This window comes from Hydractinia symbiolongicarpus, chromosome 11 (genome assembly GCF_029227915.1).
Source record: "Hydractinia symbiolongicarpus strain clone_291-10 chromosome 11, HSymV2.1, whole genome shotgun sequence".
In the NCBI taxonomy this organism is placed as follows: domain Eukaryota; kingdom Metazoa; phylum Cnidaria; class Hydrozoa; order Anthoathecata; family Hydractiniidae; genus Hydractinia; species Hydractinia symbiolongicarpus.
This window is the reverse complement of record NC_079885.1, coordinates 5864215-5891754: the sequence shown is the minus strand read 5'-3', so window position 1 is coordinate 5891754 and position 27540 is coordinate 5864215. Positions and strand designations below refer to the sequence as shown.

The 27540-nt window shown below is 32.6% G+C and overlaps 3 protein-coding genes across 4 annotated transcripts; all 3 read left to right on the top strand.

Annotated features, from left to right (window-relative positions):
* Positions 1-4367: 4367 nt before the first annotated feature.
* Positions 4368-18821, top strand: LOC130613960 (uncharacterized). Its single transcript, XM_057435338.1, has 27 exons — positions 4368-4910; positions 5823-5891; positions 6743-6810; positions 7167-7224; positions 7356-7411; positions 8921-8979; positions 9130-9333; positions 9719-9756; positions 10386-10511; positions 11234-11337; positions 11711-11774; positions 12014-12104; positions 12389-12437; positions 12815-12959; positions 13363-13641; positions 14120-14251; positions 14526-14651; positions 14811-14902; positions 15576-15680; positions 16147-16262; positions 16363-16430; positions 16632-16683; positions 16852-16934; positions 17000-17060; positions 17285-17397; positions 18330-18404; positions 18682-18821. Exons 1-26 carry the CDS (start codon positions 4890-4892, stop codon positions 18345-18347), a joined length of 2397 nt encoding a protein of 798 aa, XP_057291321.1. The 5' UTR covers positions 4368-4889; the 3' UTR covers positions 18348-18404; positions 18682-18821.
* An 11-nt stretch (positions 18822-18832) lies between these two features.
* Positions 18833-20541, top strand: LOC130613961 (uncharacterized). The gene is made up of 3 exons (XM_057435339.1): positions 18833-18983; positions 19553-19780; positions 19888-20541. The coding sequence occupies exons 1-3, from the start codon at positions 18833-18835 to the stop codon at positions 20184-20186; spliced, it is 678 nt and encodes a 225-aa protein (XP_057291322.1). The 3' UTR covers positions 20187-20541.
* Positions 20542-20779: 238 nt separating this feature from the next.
* On the top strand, positions 20780-27353 carry LOC130613958 (putative autophagy-related protein 11). 2 transcript variants are annotated; one of them, XM_057435337.1, is made up of 4 exons: positions 20780-20937; positions 21154-21259; positions 21972-22121; positions 23917-27353. In XM_057435337.1, the coding sequence occupies exons 1-4, from the start codon at positions 20891-20893 to the stop codon at positions 27232-27234; spliced, it is 3621 nt and encodes a 1206-aa protein (XP_057291320.1). In that variant the 5' UTR covers positions 20780-20890; the 3' UTR covers positions 27235-27353. The 2 variants fall into 2 exon arrangements, with proteins under 2 accessions (XP_057291320.1, XP_057291319.1); XM_057435336.1 differs by lacking the exon at positions 20780-20937 and having other exon boundaries at positions 20964-21259.
* Positions 27354-27540: the final 187 nt, after the last annotated feature.

The following is a 27540-nucleotide window of genomic DNA, read 5'->3' as shown; positions in this document are numbered from 1 at the left end:
ATGTACTCAGTCTTACTAGCATTAAGAGAAATTTTATTGGCATTGAGCCAATGGCAAAGAAGCTTGAGGTCAAAATTCATTTGTTTGGCCAGTTGTTTCAAAGATTTACTGAAGTTTAAGAGATTGGTGTCATCAGCAAAGTGATGCACCAAAGAAAAATTAATTGAACAATGCAGGTCGTTAATATAAATTAAAAATAAAAGAGGTCCTAAAACAGAGCCCTGAGGGACACCATGCCTGATAAGATTACTAGTTGATATATTTCCATTGATGGATACAAACTGTTGACGTCCTGTTAAGTAAGACTTAAATAGTGAGAGTGGGGTACCACGAATTCCATAGTGAAAAAGCTTTTTAAGCAAAATTTCATGATCAACCGTATCAAAAGCCTTTTGAAGATCAATGAACACTCCACATGCATAATTTCCTTTATCAAGAGCATCCATAATTTTTTGAGAGATGTTCAGAAGTGTTTGAGAAGTCGAGTAATTTTTCCTAAAGCCAAATTGATGCTTGTAGAGGGCGTTGTTTGCTTCGAGAAAACCATACACTCGTTTGTATATGATTTTTTCATATATTTTATCAATATTTGAGAGTAAGGATATAGGTCGGTAATTTGTTAATTCTAATTTGGACCCTTTTTTATAAATAGGGATGGTCTTGGCAGTTTTTAGGTTTGTAGGAAAAATACCAGTTGTGAAAGACAAATTAATAAGTTTTGAAAGTGGTATAGATAATTCAGATTTAACAAGAGTTAAAATATGGGCAGGAATACTGAATGGCCCAGAAGATTTACCAGGGTCAAGGGAAGAAATGCAATGCAGAACTTCTAAATCATCAGTTGGTGAAAGAAACATCGAATTAGAAGTAGAATTTTTTAGAAAAGAGGAGAAATGTTTTCGAGTGAACGGGATATTCATTCTGATGTTATCTGCAATTGAAGCAAAGTAATCATTAAAAGAATTAGCAATTGTCACTGGATCAGTTACAACAGAGTTATTAATGTTCATACAGGTGGGAGAAGCAGAAACAGAAGAACGAACAGAAATAATATTTTTAACCCCTTTCCAAATATTGCCAATATTTTTTTGGTTATTGCTAAAATATTTATTGAGGAAATTACTCTTACTCATTCTACATAGAGATACAATTTTGTTGCGGTACTTTTTAAAACTCTCTAGCAAGGAAGACTTTAAAAGTGGATCTTTCTCTCTTAAAAAGCATTTATGCAGATGGTCTCTTTTGATTATTGAGGTAAGGATACCATTAGTAATCCAAGGATTGGATTTTTTTTTTCTTTTTTTGTTGCATGTTTTTTTTAGAGGAGCATGATTGACCAATAGACTGTTGATACAATTGTAAAAATTGTTAAACGATAAGTTGGGATCATCTACATTCAATTGTAGGATATCATCCCAATTTTTATTGTGAAGTTCGGTGAGAAAGTCATTGTGATGAAATTTCTTCCAATCATGAACAAATATATCATCAGAGGTGTGCAAAGGATTGATTGCAGACAAGTTTTTTAAGACTAAGAACTGAGGGAAATGGTCAGATATTGAACTTATAATATTACCAGACACAGTGTCCCACTTGGCTGAACTAAAATAAATATTATCAATAATCGTGCTAGAAACTTCAGTAACTCTTGTGGGAAGAATTATATGCGGGAGTAAGTTAAATTGCGAAGTAATATCGATGTAATCGGACACTTCTTTGACTGTTTCAGACTTTAGAAGGTCAATTAAAGTCTCCAAGGAGGAAGATAGACTTGTTATCTGAAGACGCTTTCTCAAGAAGAGGCAATAAAAAATGATTGTTGAACTCATCAACAGACATCGAGGGATGTCTGTAGATGCATCCAACAATCATGTTTCTATCTTTGGCCCGTATAATTTCAATGAATTTAGATTCAAGCTCCTTGCTTTTATATGCAAGAGTATCCAGGTCGGGACGTTCAATAAATTGCAAGTGATTAGGGATGTACAAAAGAGCACCACCCTTTTCACCTTCAGTAGGTGTGTGCGTGAAGGAATAACCCGATAGATCGCAGTTAATAGGTGGGATTTTAGTCTGGAATTTGGTCTCAGTGATACCAATAACACTGAAGTCATGCCCAAGTTGACCTAACAGAATCTTTAGTTCATCAATATGTTTAGACAGAGAGGCGATATTCATATGAAAAAGGGAGAATTTATCAGAATTAACTTGAAGGGCAGAGAATTCAATTGGATCGTAATATTTGCAGTTGACACCACCCATGGTTTCAGGATGGGGGACCTCGTTGATTTCAATAGAGTTGAGCTGGGAGAGAAACCTTTTCATTTCCATAGAGGAAAGACTCTTGTCATAAACTAAGGGGGGAGTTGTTGAGCCAAAGGGGAGAATTTTGTTGATACATTTACAACAGAACCAAAGTTCATCAGAGTTTTGGAGAGATATATAATCATCAGCATTGAGACCATTGCATTTAATATGAATCCAGAATTTACAAATATCACACTGAATAGCCTTATGATTTGAATTAACAGACTTTCCACAGACACCACACGGAAAATTTATCATTTTTAAGTGAACACACAGAACATAAAAATATCACACAAAAATTATCAACAAGCCTATAGAAACAAGATAATCACGTATGAGAGCAGAAGCTGAAAGCTCATTTAAAAAACATGCTTTAAGTTATTTGTATCATACTTTATATAGCTATAATGCAATCGTTTTTTTAAGCCTGGTCATTAATATTTGCACCCACTAACACATGCGTGCGATTAGTATTGCACGCCTAGCTTATGATTTTGGCATGGAATTATTACATTTAGGAGAGCGACAGCGCGGAGTTTTTGAAGCATAGTAGTTGGCAAAAAAATTGCCGACGTAATTTTGTTGTAAAATTTAAATTAATGGTGTTGTTACGTCACGTATAGAGAACATTAAAGTCGGCCCCTTTCCTTTTCATGCTGACACTCTTATGTTTGGCTGGTGCATTACACTGAGACTCGAACGAAAGACAGAAGACCATTTGGAACCATGCCACAAGTCAGTCCGACCTTTATTGTCACAGAGAATACTGCGAGAAGAGTGCGCACCCATGCAAGTTAAATATAACCAGAACATGGGAGAGGTTAGGTGTCCTGTACCTTAATACAGCTTTCGGACGAATGTTCTCGTGATGTAATAATACCAAAGAAAAAACATGTTGAATAAAGTTTAAAAAATTAAAAAAGGGGAAAGAGAAATCAAATATGTTTAGTAATAATAATCGAAAAAAATGTATATCGTATTAAAAAGAAGTCCAGAAGTTCTGTCTCCCATATGACACAGCAGGCAATAAGTCAGCCCTGCCCTTGGTTTTGTGAGAAGAGATGTTCTACGAAGACTCTAACAATTGAGTCTCCTGTACAGTTTTGCTTTGCATTGAACTGTGCCTGTGACACGCATTTTCGAAGCATGTCACCGGCAACTTCTGCGATATTCAACTTAATGAAATAAATAAATAGCACATGTACAACTTACTTCATAATCAGTTTATCTTAAAACATAGTGAGCTAGTTGGGACAGAACTATTAACTTAAGAAGTACACCATCAGGACCTTCCTGATGGTGTACTTCTGGTGGTCAATAGGACTTGTACTTCATTTCCATTTGTCATTGTCTTAAGGAGATCAATACAAGGTTAATGACGAAATTTTTTGCCAGCTGAAAAACAAAAATATTATCGACGCAATGCAGACGCAAAACATTTGAAATGTATCTTACGTCAACAATTTTAATGAAGGTGGGTTTTTAATAGAAATACATTTTATAGATACATTTTAACACGGAAGAACAATTATGTATTGGGTAAAGTTTGGGTAAGGGATTACTCTAAAATAGCTAAGTTCTGCTTGGCGTGTGTACGAAGTAGAACAAGGAGTGTGATAGCGAAAAAGTTAAATATCTTGAGGTAACATTTAATCAAAAAATGCAATGGGAAAAGGACATTAATGACATAAATAGAAAAATACTAATTAAATATTCTAATATTATAACCATTGCATCCTGTGTAACACCTCACACAAAAAACCTTTTAATTAATACACTTGTCATGCCATATTTTAACTGCTCCTCGGCATGGGCTTGTGCCACCCAAGGTAGATTGGAAAAACTAGAAAAACGATTAAAATGTATCCGTACCTTTCTTGGGAAAGAGAGGGAATATTCAATGAATAATTTACTCATCAAAAACGATGCCATTGCCATAGTTTTCAAAGCCATGAATCACATTGCTACTGATTAGATGCGCTCAAAGTTACTTTTGACAAAAAACTGTCATAATCATCAAACAAGAGGAGCTTTAAAAAACAGGTTCACACTTCCCTTGGTCAACACGGAATTTGGCAAAAAAGCCTTCCCATTTAGAGCTGCAAAAGCGTGGAATAATCTTCCAGACCAATTGACCTGTGATGGAAGTCTGCTTTCGTTTAATGTATCTCAATAATCTTTAATATCATCTCTAATGTATTTGGCAAATTCTAATGGAGATCACTTTTTAACTTTTTAATTTTTATTTTTTATTCTTTTTTTTTTCAATTTTCACAGATTATAAATGTTAATATTTTTGATTGAGCTGAGGCAATCTAAGGTTTATAATTTTTTGTTTCTTTTTGTTCTGGTGGCCCCCAGTTGAAACAATCCAGTAACTATAGGTTTTTGTGATTTTCTGGCTACTTTAAATATTTATTATTATTATTATTATTATTACTAAAGAGCACGCCTGATTTTCACATGGTGTGTGCGAAGGCATGCGCGTGCGACAAAGACTGTCTATTGTTTAATTTCTTTTTTCAAAAATTTAGATCAGGATAAAGTTATGAACATAATTTGTATAGCTATAGATAAAGAAAATGCAAAGAAAAAGTAACAAGGTGTGTATTAGTATATACAAGACCTTGCATGCTAAGTTTTGTATTATTCCCATACAATTGTTGTAAGATTGGGCAGGTCAATCTTTGTTCTCATTACTTGACAATGCACAAATATCCCTAGCAGTAAAATAATCATGAATAAGTGCAAGTAAGAATTCCTAGGAAAGAAAGCAACACTGTCCCAAGATTAGGACAGGCTGGTCTTTGGATACAGTTATGAATCGTAGCTAGCTAGTTATAGCTGTAGCTAGCATATATTTTGATTTATATATCGTTAAATTTATAGTAAATGTTTATATATAAATGTTCTTATTATGGTTGCTAGGTTTTTTCCTTGGTTTGACTACTCAATCACCAAGCTAGCTAGAAATTTGATTGAATATCTTCACTTTCTTTTACACTGAGCCATAGTTGGCCTCAACATACCTGGTATAATATTTCAGACTTTTGGTTTTGGCAAAAAAAATTTAATTCAATATATATTATTTCAGAACTTATTCTTGTTATTTTTGTCTTTCACAAGTGTTCAAGATGTGTTTCTTAGATTGCTCTTAGATTCGTCTTAGGACTTGCTGCTGTTTGTCACTGTCCAAACTCTTGAAAAAGGGGTGTGTTACAAGATTAGATGAAGATTATCACACACGCTTACATATACAAAATAATGCATATGACAAAACATGTGCTTGAGCTCTTGTGGTGTAAGAGTTGTATAAGAGCAATATTCTATTGATGTACAAGTGGTTTTAATTAACCTTGATGTTTTTTTTAACTTATTTCAACTATGGCTGGGTATTGCATTCAACAGAAGCAATGGATCGATAACTTTCTTGAAAATATTTTCTGGTTGTGTATTGAAAGGTTAAGTTGTTTCATTATTAACCTTGACCTTCATATCATTTTGATTGCATTTAGGACTTCAAGTTTATATCAGAGAATTGGAAAATTCTTCAAGAACTAAAGGAAGAAACAAAGAAATTAAAGGTTTGTACAGCTTGAACTTTGCTAGTCTACAAAGAATTGCGTAATAGTGATTTTAACTGTGTTGACATTTTTACGCTGACATAAAGAAAGCTTTTCACATGAAAACTCAGTTTAAGTGAGCAATCTTTCCCTTGCTGAAAATCATTTGGGCATGCCAGTTTCAATAGCGATTTGCGGATGTTTGATTGCAGTGTTAAATTATTTAATGATTCTTAAGGAAAGTTGATTTTCGTTATAAATTAATTTTTTGCAGATTGCAAGGAAACATTTCCTTAACAAAAAATTCTTGTTTTGCTGAATAGTACCCATTTAGAAGTTCCTAGCCGTAGTTATAATAATAGGAATTGACGAAAGACTATTAGGGGATTGCTGGTCATTTATACCTACTTGTCATTTTTCAAAACATAACAGCAACTGGAATAAACTTAAAAAAATGATAAAATTGGAAGAATACTTCGCACCCTTAATTTTTTAAACTAAGGGTACAACTTGAATATTGACTTTCTGAAAACTAATATAAACTTTGCTAAATTAAAATAGTGAAAAGATTAAATTTAAACTAATAGTTGCATTGTTTGTTTATAGTTCTTATTAATTTTTTTGTTTATGATTTTATTTGGTATTTGAAAACTGAAAATAATTTATGTAAAATTTAGTCTATTCTTATCCCTCTTAAGGTATGAAGGTTTTATTCCTTTAACAACTGGTTGCAACATACCTGCATTACTCTCTCTTAAAATTACTATTTCGGCATTTTTTCTCTTTGGTTTAAAGAATTGTGCTGTTTGGAAAACAAACTTTTGAAATATATTTTAGATGGACAGGATAACTTATACTTTTCTCTTTTACAGCAATTTGAAGCTTCAGCTGTTGCAGAATACTTAGAAGACAAAGAAGAAGAAGACAATGAACCTTCAAAGTATGTTGGTGAACTATACTACACTCTCTGTATGCATATAATTTTATCTTGAAAGAAAAGAGAAAAGAATTTGTTTTTTCTTGCTATATCTCTTATTTCATTTGATTAAAATGATTGATGAAATTAGCAAGGTATATTTTAGGTTTGAAATGATTGAAATGGTGTGGGTTAAACGCTATCTACGGCATCTATACATTATACAGAAACATAAATTAAAACGCTATCTAAATATGTTGATCTGTCTACTTATCTAACTTTATTTATATATTAATGTCATTTATATTTTTCTTAAAAGAAAACTAGACAATGACAATGAAAACCACGACTCAAAAGGGCCGTTTTTTAATACTGTTTAGGTTAATTTTACCAAGCCAGTATTGTGGAGTTACGTCATCAGAATCCCCAGCAACTACAGTAAGTATGAAGTGCTAATCAAAAGATATGATAAGTAGAATTTTTATTATTTAAATTCTTTAGCACACTGAATAAAAATGAATGTTGTCTTTTTTAGACTTTCAGGTTTAACAGTGTATTTTTTTGTCTAGACTGGACATGCAATATCAGTTGAAAAGTATTGTCGTCGATCACTTTGTATTCCTAAGTAAGTTTTCTTACTTTATAATGAATTGGTAAGATTTAGTGAAAAAATTCCATATTTGAACTCCTCATCTTAGGTTTCTTTTATGATAGAATTTCACCACCGCTAAGCAAATACAGTTTTCTTTGTGGTTTTCAATTAGTAATTTACGCTATGGAATATCCACACGCTACAAGTTTGTAAATGTATAGTTGTGCATAAACAACTGCATTCTTCACAGTCTAAAACTAGACAGTTATTTTTTAAAATTAGTTTGTGAGATCTGCTTGAACAGAAAATTCCTCGAAATTTCAAATAACGTTGGGTCAGTCTGGAGTTCAAAATTCAGTAATTCAGTAAAAAAAGAAAAATCAAAATAAAGAAAAATAATATACAATCTTAATTGTTCGAAAAAGGAAATAGCTCTTGTTAAAAAAAATATGTTACCAGAACTGTCACAAACAGCAAACTTTGTTAAAAAGAATCCTGTGCAATTATAGCAAGGAGAAAAATAACAAGGAGAGAATCGGAAAATTTACGTTTTTTCGGAGTGTTGCCGAAATCATGTTTCACTATGTTAGCGTGTCATTAGCGTAGCGAAAAGAATTTCGTTCTCGTCATTATTTATATATGGTGGAGCTTTTTTGTTTTTCTCTTGTGTATTTTTGTAGAAATTTTATTTTTTGCAGACTACTTTTCAGGCATTTGGGGAGACCCTAATTCTGCCTACATTCACTTTGGAAAACTTTGGTGGAAACACCTTTACTTTACCAGTTAGTTAAATAAAGCTTTTCAACACTTATCTTTTTAAAAAATACACAAGATGCATGCGCTGCTTAAACTATCTCGCTTTTAAAAATGCACAACTATGAAACATCGAAAATGCGACCCAATTCTACAATTTCTGCTAACAAAAAATACAGCCTATGGTTAAAAGTTGCGCAATTGAAAAATTATGGTCTTAAATGCCATTTAGTTAGCAAAAATTAACATTTTAACGTCTCTATCATGTTCAGCATACTTTATTTGTTAACTTTGCCAAATTTTGTCGAAAATAAAGTAATTTTAATTTTTGGACCAATTTTGGTCTAAAATGACATTTAGGTGACAAAAATCAAAATTATGATGTCATTGACTATTTGGTTAGTTAGTTACGAGTTCAAAACACATCCTTGCAGGCAGGATAGTAAAAAAAAAGTAAAAATAGTTACCAAGATGAGATTCGAACACACGACTACTCCCGTGTCGGTTCTCGGAGAGGCAATAATTTCCATTTTTGTAGGACAAATTTGCGTTTTAATACAAGCTCAGGAGCTTGTAATAATATTTTACCTGTGCATTTCAAAAATGTGTAAAGATACCAGTACAATCTAAAGATACTATTCAGTGGACCGTGTAAGAATCCAAGATTTTCCCATTCTTTTTATACCTCATTGCATGCGATGTATACAGGTATTAATAATATTATATAATAATTTGTAATATAGATAAAAACTCATTTTCGTCCCTAATTAAGATAATATTTTGTCTCAGATCTGACCAAGAGCAGTCAGAAGAAATTGTGGCGAAGGATGAAATCGCACCTTTCATTGGTATGTACATTCTGTGGTTCATGGTAATAGTTCTAAATTTATTTTTACCGTTTCTTTATTTATCTGTAATTGCGAAAGTATAGCTAAAAGATCAGAGGAAGAAATGATTATCATCAATTTTTTCATTTGTCATGTGTTCTAAATTTGTAGACGGAGGATGCATGAATACAGTGCCATGGTTATCCACACAAGTAAAGACTGGATCAAATATACAACACAAAGAAACTTCACAGCAAAAGCCAAATAAATTTTGTTCTGTACAGCAGCATGAGTTAACATCTCACATTCCATCTCCACTCGCTTCAATTTTGTATTGCTTGATGAATATTCCAAAGTTTCAGAATTTTATTGGCAGTATGTATATGAAGCTTACATAATTTTTGCTTTTTAAATTAGCAGTTAAAAAAGAGATCAGAAATTTATGCTTCATAATAGTAAGAGAGTGGAAGGGGTAAGTGTGGAAAAAATTTAAGGACTTAATTAGCAGATTTTTGAAGATTTGATATTTTTGCATCTTTACATATACTGCATGCCGCTTATAATGAAAATTATAATCACAATTATAATGAAACGTACCTGAAGGCTGTTTAGTTACTTCAGCAAACCTTGATGTTCATACAATATTTTTAGTATCAGATTTATTTGTGTATTTACTGTAGTTCATTAACCGTGAATATTTCAGTTGAATCTTAATTTATTTTGCAACCAGTAAATTAAATGCTTTTATTTTTTGTACTAGATCTTTCACTAGATGTTTTAAAAGATGCAACCAGAGAGGTACTTGATAATGCTTTATAATACGCTGTATTTTATGTACTTTTATAAGAAACAAACAAGTCATCTACGGTTTCAAAGAGTTGTGTGGTGAAATTGTAGCTCTGTTTATTGTTGCAGAGACTTTTTTTAGTTTAGTTGATGTATTACTTGTGGTTCTGTTCAGTATATTATATTCAATATATTTATTATAACTACAGTCAATAGTCTGTTAAAAATTCTCAGAGCTTAATTTAACAATACCCCTGGTTTTTGGTTTCTAAATTACCTCATAAACAGACAGGGAGTAATATAATAATATACTTCCGAGTTTTACAGCTTTGGGCTTAATATGGAAAATAGGGCGTGGTGATACTTTTTTCATGGTATTTGATTTATTCGGAAGCTAGGATTGTCGAAATTCAGGTTGGCTTTCCATATTCCAAAATAAAAATTGGAGTCGTTGGATTTAAGCCAACATTTGATTGCTGGCCTGTAAAATATCTATTTAAATCAACAATGCCTTCCTGAAAGGATAATATTTTTTTATCATTTGTTTCTATTTTTATTTATGAATAACTTGTCATTCGATTTTCATATCATAGTTTTAACAAATCATCATAGTTTTAACAAATTCACTATTTTATGTTTAGAACTATCCGACCATTAGTTTCTTCATGGAAGCACTTTCCATTTACATTGACCAAGCAAATATTTTATCAGATACATTTTGTTCAATGTTCTTATCTCAAGATCTTTCTACATCTCTTCATGAAGAGGTAGGTACTGACCACACCTGTTGCTAATGTTTTTTGAAGGATAAAGAATCCAAACAATCTCAATTCAATTTTGGGTTTGTTTTTAATTCCTTTAGTGAATCCATATTTCTTGTTGTTTTTTTGTATAAGTTAAATTGTATATGAAAATACTTCGCTTTTATTTCCGCTTTAATCAAGTCTGTTGAACGTTCTAGTTATAAAAACTGCAGTTAAGTTTGCAATAAAGTATAGCTATTCTTTATAGCAAATAAGTTAAAATTAAGTAAGGTAGATAGCTAGATTAGCTAAGTCTTCCTTATCCAATCTTGTAACCTGAAACGACTGCTTCTGTATGACAACTAAAATTGTGTAAATGGCTGACACATATTCGAAAACATCAAAACCCTTTTTTCACATTTGTTATTAATAAACCCTTGTTTTTACTTTAAAAATAATCTGATTTGTTGTTTTGTATTTTAAAAAAGAGTCTGGGTCATAGTAACAGGCACATGCGTAAACATATGTTTGAAATATTAAAGGCGTTTTAACTTTTGTGATAATCGTTAATTCTTAAAATTTACTCAAATACTGTAAATGATTGAATATGCGCCCTCCTTGAAAATGACAAGTTAAATAACCGCCCAGGGAGCTTACTCAATCATTTACGGTATTAAGAATGACCACCCTGATATTGAGGTAGAAAGAAAAAATTCTACTGAAAATTTATTTTAATTTTTTTTCAGTCACCGACTTCTTTATTGTTGAGCATGTTAGAAATATTTCATGAAGAATTAGTACAAGCTAAAAGTAACAAAATTGTTAGAAGTGTATGTACGGAAAAATGCAAGTAAGTGTATGTTTGCTTGGTTGCTGTTATAGCTTAGTCGTAGAACATTGTATTTTGAAGTTACGAGTACCTGGATCAAATCCTGCCATAGCTGTTGTATACGTCACACTTTTCTTTTCTGTTGTACTGCTGCCAGCTTAATTCACCTGATAGTGATTTTGGTGGTTTTTATGGCAAAAACGATGGCTGATGGGTAGACTTTCAAGTCACTGTACTGTAACGTCAACGTAAGAGGGCCGAATGGTTAAGAAAAAACCCATAAATTTCGTATATTTTAGTGCTAGCTAAAGTCAAGAATAAAAGAAGGGGTTGATGATGTTGAAAATATTTTAAAAAATAATTGTAATCAATTTATGGTCATTTTTTTATTCAGGTTCCTAAGCAAAGAAAATCATACCATTGTGAGCCATTTGTTTAGAGGTCACCTTAAGAGAAAGGTAGACAAATGAAGTTCTATAATTCTTTTTTTAAAAATCATAAAAAGGACTAGCATTTGATATTTAATTTCTGTAGTGGGGAGATGCTGATAGAAAAAAGCAACCAAATTTTTAACTTTAAAATTTAATAATTACGTCTCAAATGACTGTTTCAAACACACTGTCTCGTAATTGTCCATTTGTGTGATTGGTTAAGAAGTCAATGTATATAGGATGATAGACATATTTGTATTTTTTAGATGACTTGTAAATGTGGTTTCACAAAAACTGAAAATGAAGCTTTTACTGAAATCCATGTCCCATATAACGCTATTGAAGAAAAATGTATAAGTATGTAAAATGTTTATGGCTCTGCACACACTGTGTGAATTCTTGGTAGAGTGTTTCACAGGATTATTTTAGCATCATGATGAAGTCACAATTCGCATGAAGTTTTAGTTAGGATAACTAAGGAAAAAATTTTGCTGATTTACATTTTTCATTAACTTCAATATGAAAAGCAAGTTAGCAAGCAGACATTTTTTAATTAATTTTTCTCTTTTACATTTTTGTGCACTACATTTTTTCTTTCTTCACTCTGTCACTCCAATAACCCTATTATATTGTTTATGTAGTTATGACATATGCTGGATGGAATGAACAAGGACATTTTCTTCTGACAAGGTATTCTTATATGTTTGATAATTACTCATTGTACCATTGATATATACATGAAGGTAACTGAAGTTAACAAGCTAGAGTACCATACTAATATTCACTGCATTTTTAAACAATCAGTAAAGCAAGCAAGTAAGCATTCTTTCAGCATCATTTCTTTTTTTTTAAAAAAAAGTTACTTTAAATTTTAATTCAACATGAACCACTACAAATGAGATGTGAAATTTGGAAAAATAAATAATACCTTTTTTTTAATTTGGAATCCAAGCTGCTTTTTAAAACTGTGTGTACGCTTTTTTTACTACTAGCTTCACTTTCTCTAGATGGAATAAAATTGTGGCTGTTATAAATCTGTGTTTACTTTGTTTCGTGTATGTATATAGGTTTATGTTTTCTGTCTCTGATTGGAGCACTGTTGGTGATTTAAAGGATAAATTAATGACCGTTCTGCACAAAAAAAAATTGGAAGTTGCTGCAGATGGTATAGCATTGTACTTATACACACCTAAAGAACTGATACAACTTTCAGTAAGTAAAAATTAATCTTGTGCATCTGACAAATGTCCCATCAGCAACAATTAGCGAAGTCCACTGTGAACATTAGCAAGTTCAAAATGCGTGACTCTAATATACACACAGACAATATAATCACCTATGGCTATCATTTTTCGTTTATTTTGTCAACGATTGTAACAAGTTTTAAAAGACCGATGCAAGATTGTGCTTACTGTACATATAGAATATCCTCAATTTTCTTTTCTTCTTTTGCTGTCCTCTTTTAACATTTCCAAATTTTGTGAGAATATAAAAAATCCAATTTCTCAACCAAAGCGTAGTAAATTGTGTGAATTATGAAACTGACCAAATACAGAATTTTTTATGTTTAGTCAAACAAGAGATATATACCATTTTTTCCATACTTTACTAACAGGCGAGCAGCAAAATTTTCTCATTGATGTGTGAAGATGGTCAGATTTGGGCTTTCAATACAATAGCTGGGGATTTATCACTTAACATGAGTGTTTGTTCTATGCACACAATGTCGTCCACCAAGCCTGATGAGAACCTGGTTTCCACAAGTACGCCTGCTGTATCTATTGTGTCGGAGCAAAACACAGATGTCGATGAAATATTACAGATTAAAGAAATACCAACACAAAGAAAAAGTTATTCTGCGTTAACATATGTTCAGTTGAGTTTCCCATCATCAGTAAGTTTCCCTTAATTAATTTGTTTTGATGCACTCTACCACAATTGTTATGGACTATCATTGACTAGGAAAGACACGAGAGCTTGAAGAAGTGTTTGTACACATAACGATAACCCCAGTGGAAATTAAGTAGTAACTTTAAACTTGTTAAAAGTCGGAAAAATATAAAAGCATTACAGATTACAACACATAAATGTGCCATAATATACCTTCTACATATTGACGGCATCTGGATAAGCTATTTGTGTGCGTCGTTAACACATTGCTGCATGTAGTGGGTTCGTTTGCAATTTCCAGGCATATCAACCGTAAATCGAATCGTGCTCACTGCTACACAGTTAGCGATGTACAAAATTACACAGTTAACGATGCATAAAATTTGTTTCTTTAATTTATGGCATTGTCTACGTAAAAAAGATAAAAATGAACACTAACATTTTAGGCCTTTGATTTGTCTGCAGGTTTTATATCTATTTAGATGTCAACTGTGACAGTGGTACTGTGTTTTCCTCGAATATGCCATGGCTTGCATATATTCGAACGATTGAATCGAATCTTTGACATACATCATACAGACTACAAGAATATTTCAATGTGCATCAAAAACAAAGTAAGCGTTTGACAAATAAAAAGTTTTTTATAGCAGTGTTTTATTTATGGTTTCGGTGTTGTTGTTTGTTTGTTGTTGTTGTTGTTGTTGCTATTGTGTGTGCGGTTTTATTGTTTTTGTTTTAGCTCTTGCTCTTGTTGAAGTTGCGTCGTTTGTTGCCTTTATTTTCGAATGTCTCTGTTGTTGTTTGCGTTATTGTTGTTTTTGTTGTTTTCAAATTTCTTTAATATATATATATATATAGATAAAAAGTATAACAACCTTGTACTTTTAGATTGGCCATTGTATATTCTGTCTAAACCCTTGCTGTGCTGGATGTCCTGTTCAACTCAATGACAAAATTATGATGAGTCAGCATTATACAATCACTCTTTTATTCCATGATGACAAATATAAGAAGGTGATAACTGTAGAATATATGTTATAGCAACTTCTGAAAAGCACTGCACTCAGAGCACCGGTAAAAGTTTAAGATGGCGAAAGATCGAGTTAGGAGCAAATTTACAAGAGTGGTGTGTTGCAAAATGTTTGGTTGTGTTATAGTATCGATTGGTTTTAGATTCTGGCTGTTTATGACGATTCTTCTGTAGCTGCGAACTCTCCATATGAATGCATCACACTAAATGAATGTTTGAGAGGATTTTATGAACAGTAAGAATTATTTATAAATATTACATTAAAGTTTAGAATTCGGGGTAAAAACCCTGAGAAATTTGGAAAAAAAAAAAAAACAGTCTTGAAAAAAAATTTTAAATTAATTAAATGGTGTTAAATGGTGTTTTTCAAGTACCGACATTTATATACTGTTACAGCCTGAATCGGCTATTAATTTAACTGGTTCATAATGTTTTTACTTGAACACTACTTAAAAATCGCAAAATCAAATTCCAATTTAAGTTAATTTGTCTGCTAAAGTCTATTCTGTTGTTAAAGGGTATCTAGCCACCCTGAAATTGTTTTTATAGGAAATCCAGTAAATTTTTCATTTTCTCTCTCGGCAATTCAACTTCCAAAAATAGTCACGTTAAAACATTTCACACTGGAATAGATATATCAGGCTATTTTCACCACAATATAATTTCTGGATTGTCACAGAATAATGTCATTTCTAGTTGCATTCAGCAAATTTTAACAATCTTTGTAAAAATTGAGATTTCTATCGCATATAATTTCTAGAGGGTACAACCTCTACAAAATTTAACCAAAATACTATTTCCACTTGCTGTTTTGTTATCTCACAATCAGTACCATGTCTTGTCTGAATTTAACGAAATAATACCTACAGTATGAACCCTTTCGTTGCTCCGTCACATTTGTATTTCAGACGGTATACCTCTACATGTCCATCTTGCTTTAATGATGCAACATGGCTTCCATGTGATACGATGGTTTCCAAATTTCCAGAGATACTCATCGTTACGTTTCCTAAGTAAGTATCTTCTGCGGATTGTGTTCACTTCGCATAAGACAGAGGGAACTTGTCCTATTAAAAATAAATGTATAAAGAAAATGAAACTGGAAACAGAACATAAGAATAATAAAAGGGAAAATACATTTGCCTTACTATTCGATTTTTATAAAAATAATAATTCTCCACAAAAGCTTAAAACGAGAACATCAATAAATTAAGCGTGTTCAGTTGTAATGAGGTGTATTAAAAAGCAGTGTTTGGCGAAAAGTTAGGTTTCTTACATAATTTTCATAACGGTGGTGTTTTTTTTTTTTTTTTACCTACTCAGGATAGCCTTTTAAGTTCTCATCGTAACTGATATCAACAAGACTCCTGCAAAGAGATAGTCCTCGTTGATTTAAAGCATAAAGTCAAGCCATGAAAGCTACACACACTAACTGGCATAGATTGGGTTAATATTTTCTTTCAATTTTGTTTTTCTTAGTGGACAGGGCAAAGAGATGTGTCTACAGTATCCTGTAGATATGATGAATCCGTACCTACACAAACGTGTACATAGTAGCAATTATTTTTTGCGAAGTGTTATCACTAATGATGGAGGTGAAAATATTCATAATCAATTTTTACAGCTGAAATTAATTATGTAAGTAACAATTCGCTAACAATGGAAAAAGTTTACCTTGAACATTTTCTATCATAGAGCTGTCAACATTTATGAGGAATGATGAAAGTGAAGGGTGGACGATAAAATTTGGTGATTCTGTGCAGGTATCTTCTTTTTCGTTTGTTTAGATATTTGTTTATTTGCTCCCTCATTTCATTTCATTGTTTTGTCTTGTTGTTTTTTGCCTGTTGACTTCGTTGTTTTGTTTGTTTGTTTGTTTGTTTGTTTTGTTTGTTTGTTTGTTTGTTTGTTTGTTTGTTTGTTCTCTTAATACTTTTAAGAACTTATAATTCATCAAATTTTAGTCCATCTCCTCGCCACCTTCAACAAACATTGAAGTTCTATTTTACGTACGAGGTATTTCAGTCCTTATGATACGGTAATCGTGTTAAATTTGCATAAAATCAGCCATCAGAGTTGTGTATGTGCAACTTTACGAAAGTTGTAACTTGTGTGAAGCTAAATAGATACATATCTTATGAGTTAGTCGATTTTGTTGTTTTTTGTATTATTTTTCGCATGTAGATACCTCGAAATCAAAAATTAGATCAAGATTGACCCGGAGTGTACAAAGAAAACAAAAATCGAGAATGCTTGCTAAAGCAAAGGTGAGACAAATGCATAATCTTCTGATTTGATTTTATGTTTAATTCTTTTTCTTTTTAAACTTTAGTTTTCAGGACGAACTGGTCAAGTCAAGAGACAATTTGGGACAAAATCATATCATCAGTCAAGTATTCATCTTTTTAATACCACACTAACCCAAATAATCATTTCTCGACTTCAAGCGCCCGTCAGATTAATTGCTAAACTTAATAAAAATATATAATGTTTCCTTCCTATAAACGCCTTCCTTTAAACGCCCCGAAAACTTGTGTGATTGCGCGTTTTTTGATAATATTTAATTTGCTGATTAAAGAATGTTGGTGTGCATACTTATCTGAGTGTTTCCATTCAGGTGTAAGTTCTTCTTTTAATGGTCGGTTTACACCACTGTCAAATGCTACGTCCGATCAACATAGTGTCTGCAACTGCGAGAGATGTCACACATTGGATAAGATGCAGTCACAGGTTGGTTTGTTGCAAGGTTTATATCTTTCACATGTGGTACAATAAAATTTTCTACTAAAAATCACCTAAAAAGATTTTTAAAGTTAGGATAGTACAATTTCTTTAACCCACCATGTACGATGGAGACTTTGCACAATATTTTGTTGAACATTTGTTTGGCATCACACAAGGGTGGTGTTATAAGTGGTTCACCAAAAATTAAAGTATATACCCCACAGTAAACTTTAACAGGAAAGCAGAATTTCAAAGTATTTTTTATCTTCATAGCATTAGTAGATAGTTTTTATTAACAATTTAGATGTTGCAATCACGAACAGCTAGCCAGTCAACACTTTGTCAACCTTCCAACGAGACAGTGTTGTTACATTGCAGTGCTTCAAATAGATCAGTGGCATCTGATAGGTAATGTAGATTAGTGATGTTTTTATGGGAGTAGTGCAGCATCGGAAGATAGGAGATTTGAGTTAACATGGAGATAGCTATACTTCCATTGGTTTAGTCAGTTCTTAGTTAAGATTGGTTGAGTGACAAATATGAGAAGACAAGCAAGCCGTATTATTTGCGTACTTCTTTTTTAGAGGAAGTTGCAACTTTACGTGTTTTGTTAAACTTTAATGGAGAATGACTTCTTGGTTATAAACATACTGAAACGGTGTTTTTTACCACGATACCTGAAGCTTTCATTTGATTCTCTACTTGCGCATCTTTCTTAATGAAATTCTACGCACCATAACTGCAAATGTAAACGAAAATAAAAAGCAACCATAAACTCTTGTTACTGTTTTTAAAATTTCACAGATAAAAAGATTCTCTCTCTCTCCAATAAAAAGATTTTTTATCATTTTAAAAATCTTAGTAATTATACATTTCATTACCATATCCTGTAAAAAGCATGTTTAAGTTGGGTGATTTTATTTTTTATTTGCTGTTAGGTCGTCAGTGGCGTCTGAAGCACCGTTCATTTTAGAACAAAGATTACAACATTCCATGCGGAAGCAAAACTTAAAGTATGATTTACATTCCTTGTCTTGATCGATTTTTTTTTAATTGAAATTTAACTTTTGCCTTTCTAAATGTTACGGAAAATGTTACCTAACTTTTTGTTGTATATATACTTTAAGAAAATAACTTTTTTAGTCTCACCAAGCTGTGAAAATAATTTTTTTTACTTCTTGCTATCTCAGTCAATATTTTTTACACCTTTTTGTAACACATTTGGTCCATCCTTACGCAAAACTGTGTTATAGTAATGGTACCTCACATGAGTTATCACTGCTTTTCTAGATCAGTTGTTAAATGTCTCAACAATGGAGTTGATGTCAATTACCTGTTAAAAGGGACCAGTGCTCTCCACCTTGCTGCTGGTATTTTTCTTTTTTGTTAACTGCAAATCATAACCATTGGATATATTTTATATATTTTTACTATTTTAGGCATGGATCCTCCGTTTGGTTGTGTTTTTACACAATTGTGCGTTGACCATGGTGCAGATCCCAACTTGGCTTCAGCGGACGGAAAAACGCCTGTACATATGGCTGTAATGTATGGCAGAGAAGATACGTTACAGATACTACTACAAGCAGGAGGTTAGTAACACGTTTGTTGAAGAAGATTTTAAACTGAGAAGATGGATAGTAAGCCAATTCATCCTGTTGTTGTCATTATTATCGTTGTTGTCGGGGCTGTAGTCGTTTTCGTTGTTGTGGCAGTCGTTATTTTTGCTTTTATTATCATTACCGTCATCGTTGTTGACTTTTCTGTAATTGTTGTGATTGTTGTTGTTGTTGTTTCTCTGGTATTTGTTGTCGTTGTTGTTGTTGTCGTCGTTGTTGTTGTCGTTGTCGTTGCCGGCGTTGTCGTTGCCGTTGTTGTCGTTGCCGTTGTTGTTGTTGTCGTTGTTGTTGTTGATGTTGGTGTTGTGGTTGTCGTTGTTGTTGTTGTTGTCGTTGTCGTTGTTGTTGTTTTTGTCGTTGTTGTTGTTGATGTTGGTGTTGTGGTTGTCGTTGTTGTTGTCGTCTTTCATCTTTTCCTTGTCGTTACTGTTGATTATTGTAAATTTGGATACTAATAAATCGTTCCTGTGATAAAAGTTGATGAAAACCCCCATATTTTTTTTTATTTTTCAAAATTTATATTTACATTCTATTTCTCTCAGGCCTTCCAACTATGAAGGATTCGCAAGGACATAGTGCTTTCGATCTTTTGATGCAGTCTACTGGTGGAAAAAGTGAAAGCATTTTACGAATGTTACGTGGTGAAAGCAAGACGGAGGAGAGGGGAACGTCTCAATCGAACTCTGACCAGAAGAATTACTCCATCATTGATGATATTTCTTTGCTTCACATTAGTGGAGACGATTATATGCCGCACGGCAAACATATCGGTAGATGTTTATCTTTATTTTAACCTATATTTATTATCACAATAGAACCACGTGACAGTAGGACTGTGAATTTCGTCCTAAAAGCTCTCATACAAATTTCGTTTTAGGAGAAACAACCTTTGACGAAATATTTAAACATCATATTCATCTTCCGACACTCGACGAAGAAAATAAAGTTGAAGCGTCAAGTTTAAAAGAATCCGTTGTGTCGCAACATTTTACGGAACAAGATGACTCAAATCCGAGTTTTGAAGGAAGTCGCAAAAATACGTGGCTATCATTTTTTACCTGCAGTGGAAAGTTTTCCAAATTTCGTCGCCGACATAATGAGGAACGTTGGATAACACGTGTGGTACGTCGACGTCTTATGAAATGGTTTGATGATCTGTTTCATCGACGTCGTTAGTCCTTGTTTACATTGTTAAAATTATTGAAGAACAATGTCAACCTTTTCAAAACTCTGTTTACATTTTAATCTTTTTTGTGAATACAATATGTTAAATGAGGGCAAAGTAAAACTTTTGTTAAAAATATGATGTTAAGTCAAAAGAAATATGACAGTTTAGTTTACTACGTAGTTTGCGGACTTATTTGGCGCCATTCATTTTGATTTTTAACAAAATTAAGATTTAAAAGAAATTCCTTCAAAAGTCGTTCACTTAAGTAAAAGAACTTATTCCCTAGAACATTGTTAAGCAGGCTGGATTTATAAATTGGTATTCAAGTTTTAATGATTTAGAGGATAGAAGTATTTTAATTTAATATTGTAACAAATTGTTTTCTTCAAAAATATATTTTTCTAACTCTAATTTTTCTTCTCCGTTTTTTAAATATTTCAAAAAAAATATTTTTTACATGTATTAATTCTTTTTCCTTCTTTCTTTGTAACTCCTTTCTAATTTGCCATCATTCACACAACATACAATAATTTGGTTAATTTCTTCTCTTTTAAAATGGCGCGAAAACTTGTCGCCCTGTATAACTTCTGCGAAGGAGAGTGTGTAGTATGGCATGTCATGAAATTATATTCAAATATACGAAGTGTTAATTGCTAGCGAGAACGAAAATTACTTACACATACTTTTCACTATTACTGAAGTGTACACAAAAATGGCGGCTGTTAAACCAAAGTTGAAGCGAACGTTAACACCGGATAAGTAAGTCATTTTATTAATTCACTCTTGTTCTTATGAATAAAAGATTATTTCGTATGGAACTATGCATATAAATCTAAACATATTTATATCAATTTAAGCTCTGGTCAGTTTTTGGAGCAGAGCTTACACCGCGATGGTAAAACCAGTTGTAAAGTCGCACGAAATAGGACCAGTAACTTCAAACTCTTCTGCTAAAAAGACATTTTCTCTTTACAGGGTTGTATTAAACACAGAGAATGAAAAAGCTATTTTGTTATGGAAGGGGCCTGGGAAGGAGACACGAAGTTCAAGACAGAGGCGCGAACTTAACGCTGGAAAGGGGGTAGGTATTTAATGCTGCGCTCATCCGTGGTGGTTTTTATTTGTTTATGAAGTAATGTATATTTCTTCGCCTAAATATTTCGTGGGTACAGTAACCATGATGTCTCTTAGTGCAAAAACGGAAATTCACCACAATTATTTGGTCTAGTGTACTTTTGGCTAAATTGAAATATAGTTTATAGGAGCTAAAATATTTTGTTCAAAATTAATAGATGTTAAACAAAAGTTACGAACTTTTCAACCTAATGAAACAACTTCTGTTTTGATAGAGTAAAATGTCTTAAAAAACGAAGAGCGATTTAGTTAGATGGGTGTATATATATGTGAACTGTTAGAAAAAGAATAAAGTATTCATTGATTAGAGTTAAAAAAAATTATGAAACATTTTTTTTTTCATCAGAAGCACTGCGACATTAACAACAAATCCTTCTAAATTTCCGCTGTTTGTACATATACCATCGTTACACATTCCCCTGAAGACAAAAGTATACAATAATTTTTCACAAACTGATTTGATAGTAGCTTTCCCACGTTGTTCGATGATTTTTCGTTTTACATCGTTGCTTAGCAATAAAACCCAGATGCCATGGGTATAAAAAGTAAACCTGGATATTTCACTGGATGTCTAGATTTAATGCCTATTATTTTTATGATTTGTGTCTACGTTAGTACAGTCATAAGTTTACTAAATATGCTGACATTGCTATTTTTAGGGTCGCAGAAGAAGTTCAACAACAGTTGACAACTCAGAACAACAAAATTCAAAAGAATGGTTGAAAAATAAGATGGCGGAACAAAGAAACGAAATCACAACATTAGATGAAAATATTAACGAATTAAACGCAGATAAAAATGCTTTACAGGTGCGGTGTTTGATTGTGACATTTGTGTACCCAGGGTTTTATTTTTTATTCGATGGAAAAAACAATGTTAAAAACAAATACATGCACTTAATCTTATCATTTTTAAGTTTGCATCTATTGACACTTAGCTAACGATGAATTTTTACTCAAAAATGAAATGGAACAGATCGGATCAGAAAATTGTGATTTGTGGACTCTGCTTGTTAAATATATTTCGATCCGGTCCGTACTAAAATTTGTGAAAAAAAAAGAATTAGTTACTACATAGCCAACCAATGGAAATTCAGCTCAAATTTGATTTACGGAACACTGTTATTTCTTTAATAAAAACCTAAATACTATGCTCGGGTATGAGATGCACTTTATTTCGTTATTTCATCTCAAATCAGATGAAAAAAATGAAGATTTTATATCTTCAACTGTAATCTAGAAGAGGATGAACAAGAGGGGAGACACACACGGCATCCTTTCAAATGTCTTTTGAAACTTCACTTCTACGAATAAAGAAAAATTAATGCTAGACTGAGTGGAGTGTAAACATTGCTTGTTCATGTGTAAAAAAAATTTTAAAAATTATCTATCAATATCATGTTTCCAAATATTAAATATCGTTAGGAAAAAATAGAGACTAAAATATGCCTGATCATCACGAATCATCAAGCTAAAATCAAAAAAAATCTTATAAAACAGTGAACTTTTTTTCATACATCATCATACATTGAAAACATTCTTTCCGCTTTCCATATGCAAATGCAAAAAAGGAAGCTGGAACGAGGTTGTCAGCAATCAGTTACGTTTTTTAATTTTTTCTCCAGCATTTTGATATTGCAATTTGGATGTGCGTGTTGTGTGAGCAAAAGATACATTGTAAATAATTTAGCAGTGCACAGCATTTCGTTTTAATTGATAACTGAGATGAAACGACACCGATAAAACAGTGTGATATTTTTCAAGCAAATATTTATTTTTTTCTCTAAGGTTGGTTGCCAGTAAGGTTTTCTTTGTGGTTGTGCATGCAAAAATAATAACTTTAGATTTTGAAGAAACTCGAAAGAAGAAATCTTTTTTTGTGAAATGAAGATAATTTGTATACTGAAGTGTATATTTTGTAGTGCTTAAATAAGTATTTGCAACCTTCCACCCAGGGTCTTTTTTATAAGAAATTTAAGCAATATTTTTTCTTAATTATTTCACAAAATTAAACCAAGTTTCATAATATGTATTCTGACTAAAAGTTTCTTATAGACATGAGGCTTTCACCTGTTATATATATTTGTATATAACAGGTGAAAATAATATATTTGACTTGTTTTGTATGAGGAAAAATCATCTTATCTTCGCATTAACGTTCTTCTGGTTTTCTATAAAAAAAACTGCAATTTTGATATTGAACAGAATTTCAAGACAGCGTCAAGAAAATACAAAAAATAAAATATAAAAGAAATAGACATCTCTAATAGAAACCTTTTAGGCTAAAAACTCAGATCAAAACGGGTTGGAACAAAAAGGAACAATAATTTGACCTTTCTGCTAACAATTAATTTGTTTTTATATTGTGTCATTTTTTGTTTTTTGTTAGCAAAAATTGCGAATTTTTAACTTTACGTGAATTTTTTTTTTATAGAAGTGTCGAGAATTCTTTGTTTTTATGTTAATTATTAAGCGTTACGTCAAAAACAAAAACCGTTAATAAAGCAATTTTTGCATAAATTTACAGAATTAAAATGCGTGATTGAATAATTTATGTAATGGTTTATTACTTCTTAATAATTTATGATAATTCATGTATTTTTAGGAGTCGTTAAATGCTCGAAATTCGGAGGTTACGGATTTAATGAAGAAAGTACAGAACTTAGAAATAAAAATTAATGAAGGTGAGAAAGAGAAAACAAATATTGCTAACGAGATGAAAATTTTAAGGTCGAAGAAATCAGATTTGGTGGAGCAGCTGAAGAAAGTGCGAGAAGAAAACGAAATACTTGCAAGTAATTTCAAAACTTTGCAAAATGAAGTTGAAGAAAGTAAAAGGGACCGAACTAAAACTGAAGAAACACTACAAGCTGAACGAACCGAGCTAGCAAAACTTCGACAGAGCTACGACGAACATTTGAAGAATTGTGTGCAAGATGCATTGCAAAGACAAGTGGACACACTGACCAAAGAAAATGCAAAACAGGCCGAAGAAATAAAAGATTTGCAAAAAAGTCTCGAAAATCTTCAACAAGATTTTTCTGAGCTTTCTAAGAAAAAAACAGAGCTTGAAACGAAATGTCAACAATACGAGAATGAGCTGTCTAATCGTATTAAAGAAAGTTCGAGTATGATAGACGATATGGATAAAATGAAATTACAAGAAAACAAACAAAGAGACAATTTCAATGAACTGATAAAAAAATATGAAGAACAAAATAAAACTTTACAAAAGAAAGAGAAAGAACTCGAAGATTTAATCACGAAGAATGAAAACTTGAAATCAGAAATTGAAAGCGATAGGACGAACCGCATTCAGCTGCAGTTAGAGATCGAACAGAATGACTCAAAATGCGAAAAACTAGAACAGAAAAATTTGAACTTGACAAAAACATTGTCCGAAAGAGATGAAGTTATTACTAAATTAAGTAAAGAGAACAAATCGTTGAACGAAAAAATAAACGAGGCAACAAGATTGGTGGAAGAGGTGTTGCAGAAATCGGACAAATGCAAGAATATGTTAGAAAGTGAGAAATTGGAGCAAATCAACGCGCTGCGACGTTCCGAAGACGAATGTAAACAAATGAAATCGAAATACGAACTGATAGAGCAACAACTCAATACTGAAAGAAAGCTGAGACATCAAGTCGAAAGTGAAGCTGAACAGTCGAGACAAAATATGAGAGAATTGAATGTTAATTTTGAGAATTTGTTAAAGCAAATAAATGAAAAAGAAAGAAGTGAAGTTGAACTAAACGATAAAAATGAGAAATTGAAAGTCAAATGCGGCGAAACCGAGGCTGTTTTAAACAAACTTCGAGAAGAAATTGAGCAGTATCGAACGAACGCCTCTGAACAAAAAGAAAGCCGAATAAAATTAACTCAACTCGAAAATCATGTGAAAGAGTTGAATAATAGAGATGAAAAGAATGCGAGGTTGATGGAGTCGCTTTTAAAAGAAAAAGAGACCTGTTTAAAACTACTCGCCGTCGAGAAAGACAACTTAACGAAATTAAAAATCGAGTTTGAGACGCATAAAATCGATCACAGTTTAGAACGCGATCAACATGTGAATGATATTAAAATTTTGAACCAACAACTGCAAACTAGAAATGATGACGTCAAAGTAAAAGATGCTTACATCAGCAAAATGATGGCGGAAAATAAAACGAAGCAAGAAGCTGTAACAAACAAACTTGAAATAATTGAGAAGTTGAAAGGAGAAAATAAAAGATTTAAGCTTGCTTTTGATCAGAATAGCGCTGAAATGAGAGAAATGAAAGGTCGCCTTGATGAGGCAACTTTATTAATAGGAGAAAAGCAAACTGAGTGTGAAGATTATCAAGACAAATTGAGTGTTACTACTGAAGCTTGTAAGAAAATGTCTGGTACGCTTGAGAATCTGCGTGCCAAAGTAAAAGAGCTTGAATTAATAGCGCTGGAGAGAGAGAGTCAAATGGACGAGTTAAAAGTGAATCTCGATGATTGTATGGATAAGCATAAACTCGAAGTAGAACAGTTGCGTAGAAATCACTCGCGGCGAGTACAGAAGCTTCAAGATGATATGGACCTGTCGAGAAACAAGTCTAAAGAAGAAATTAACGAGTTATTAAATAACTTTAGCGAGCTAGAAAACGAGTTAAGCTTTTGTCAGGACGAGTTAACTGCTAAAGATGGTGAAGTTGAAAGATTAACTCGACAGCTAAATGACATGTCTTCAAGACACAAAATACAAGAGCAAACACTTTTACGTGAATTGGAAACCCTTAATGAACAAAACGAGAACATTCTGCAGGAAGAAATTAAAAAGTGTAAGTCAGAAAGCGATAAAATATTGACAGAGGTGACAGAAAAAGACGCCGCAGAAATTACAAAAATGCAGCACGACTTCCAAGCAAAGCTGACATCGGTAAAAGAAAAATACGAAGAGAAACTGCGAGAGACAGAGGAAATGACAGCTGATCAAAAACAACAGTTGCTTCTCATGAAAACGCGAGAGAAAAACGTCGAAAGCGATTTGAAACTTCAAAAGAAACTTCATGAGAAAGTTGTGACACGCTATGAAACCGCTTTAAAAGCAAGTAACCTCGATATTCATTCCAAAACAAGACTGATCGATAAACTTACCTGCAGAATCGAAACACAACAAACATTAATTGATTGTGTGTTGAAAAGACTTGATAAGGAACGAAATAATAAAGATATCGTAAGTAATAACATTATGTCTATGTTGAAATCAATTCACGAGCAACTCCATGAAAACAAAAACAATTCTTTCTTCGATAATATACAACTGTCAAGTCCAAAGTCCAGTTTATTATCGATCTCCTCGGACACAGACATATTTTTTACACCAACCAAAGAGAATGATTCCATGAAAAATTTTACTCCTTGTATAACATCGAGTCCAACTGAAGAACGCTTCAAGATAAGCAGGTCATTACCACTGTCCAATCACGGAGAAGATATTCATCAATGTCTACATTCCATGAATCAAATTCGCCTAAGTCAGTCATTACCAGTGACAACGAGCACCCCAGATCATGGTTACGTGTCACCAGGACACGAAACCAACCCTTATTCTTTTTACTTCTCGGATCAAATTCGAGCAATATCGGGAGCGTTCAATAAACTTGAAATGATAAGCACGTACGATAAAAACGTAGATGAACAGCTCAGTTTGGAAGTTTGGAAGCAAAAGATTCATTTTCGTTTGAAAGTTTTAGAGGAACACATCAATGAAATAGAGACAGTGAATAATAATTCAAGTAGTTTGTCCTTCAACAATACAGAATCCTCAAACGCTACAACTTTGAACGCCAGCGCACATCGATCTGTTTTATTTCATCCAAGCACAGCAGAGATTCGTGAGCTTGTCAATAACGTGAATCAAAAGTTTGAAAAACTAAACAAGTCCACTTAAAAAAATTTTTTTATCTTATAATATTTATTTATGTTGACAAGGTTTATATTGAAACTGCATTAACACGACTAACATTCTACTAATGTTATATGTACCATGAAATATCAGAAAAGGTGTTTTATTTTTTCTTGTTAAAACCTTCAACTCGTTTATAGCATCCTCCTTCCAATAAACCCTCCCTATCGAATAACCCCTCCCTATCGAATAACCCCTCCCTATTGAATAACCCCTCCCTATCGAATAACCCCTCCCTATCGAATAACCCCTCCCTATCGAATAACCCCTCCCTATCGAATAACCCCTCCC

What these genes read in the sequence shown, in the direction of transcription:
- LOC130613958 (XM_057435336.1), top strand. Translation starts at nt 21,071, where the DNA reads ATGGTAAAACCAGTTGTAAAGTCGCACGAAATAGGACCAGTAACTTCA. An exon ending in AACTTAACGCTGGAAAGGGG is followed by an intron (nt 21,260 to 21,971) that starts GTAGGTATTTAA and finishes TGCTATTTTTAG; the next exon opens with GGTCGCAGAAGAAGTTCAAC. An exon ending in CAGATAAAAATGCTTTACAG is followed by an intron (nt 22,122 to 23,916) that starts GTGCGGTGTTTG and finishes ATGTATTTTTAG; the next exon opens with GAGTCGTTAAATGCTCGAAA.
- LOC130613960 (XM_057435338.1), top strand. Translation starts at nt 4,890, where the DNA reads ATGCAAAGAAAAAGTAACAAG. An exon ending in TTGAGAGGATTTTATGAACA is followed by an intron (nt 14,903 to 15,575) that starts GTAAGAATTATT and finishes TTTGTATTTCAG; the next exon opens with ACGGTATACCTCTACATGTC. An exon ending in AATTTGGTGATTCTGTGCAG is followed by an intron (nt 16,431 to 16,631) that starts GTATCTTCTTTT and finishes ATCAAATTTTAG; the next exon opens with TCCATCTCCTCGCCACCTTC.
- LOC130613961 (XM_057435339.1), top strand. Translation starts at nt 18,833, where the DNA reads ATGGATCCTCCGTTTGGTTGTGTTTTTACACAATTGTGCGTTGACCAT. An exon ending in GATACTACTACAAGCAGGAG is followed by an intron (nt 18,984 to 19,552) that starts GTTAGTAACACG and finishes TATTTCTCTCAG; the next exon opens with GCCTTCCAACTATGAAGGAT. An exon ending in GCCGCACGGCAAACATATCG is followed by an intron (nt 19,781 to 19,887) that starts GTAGATGTTTAT and finishes ATTTCGTTTTAG; the next exon opens with GAGAAACAACCTTTGACGAA.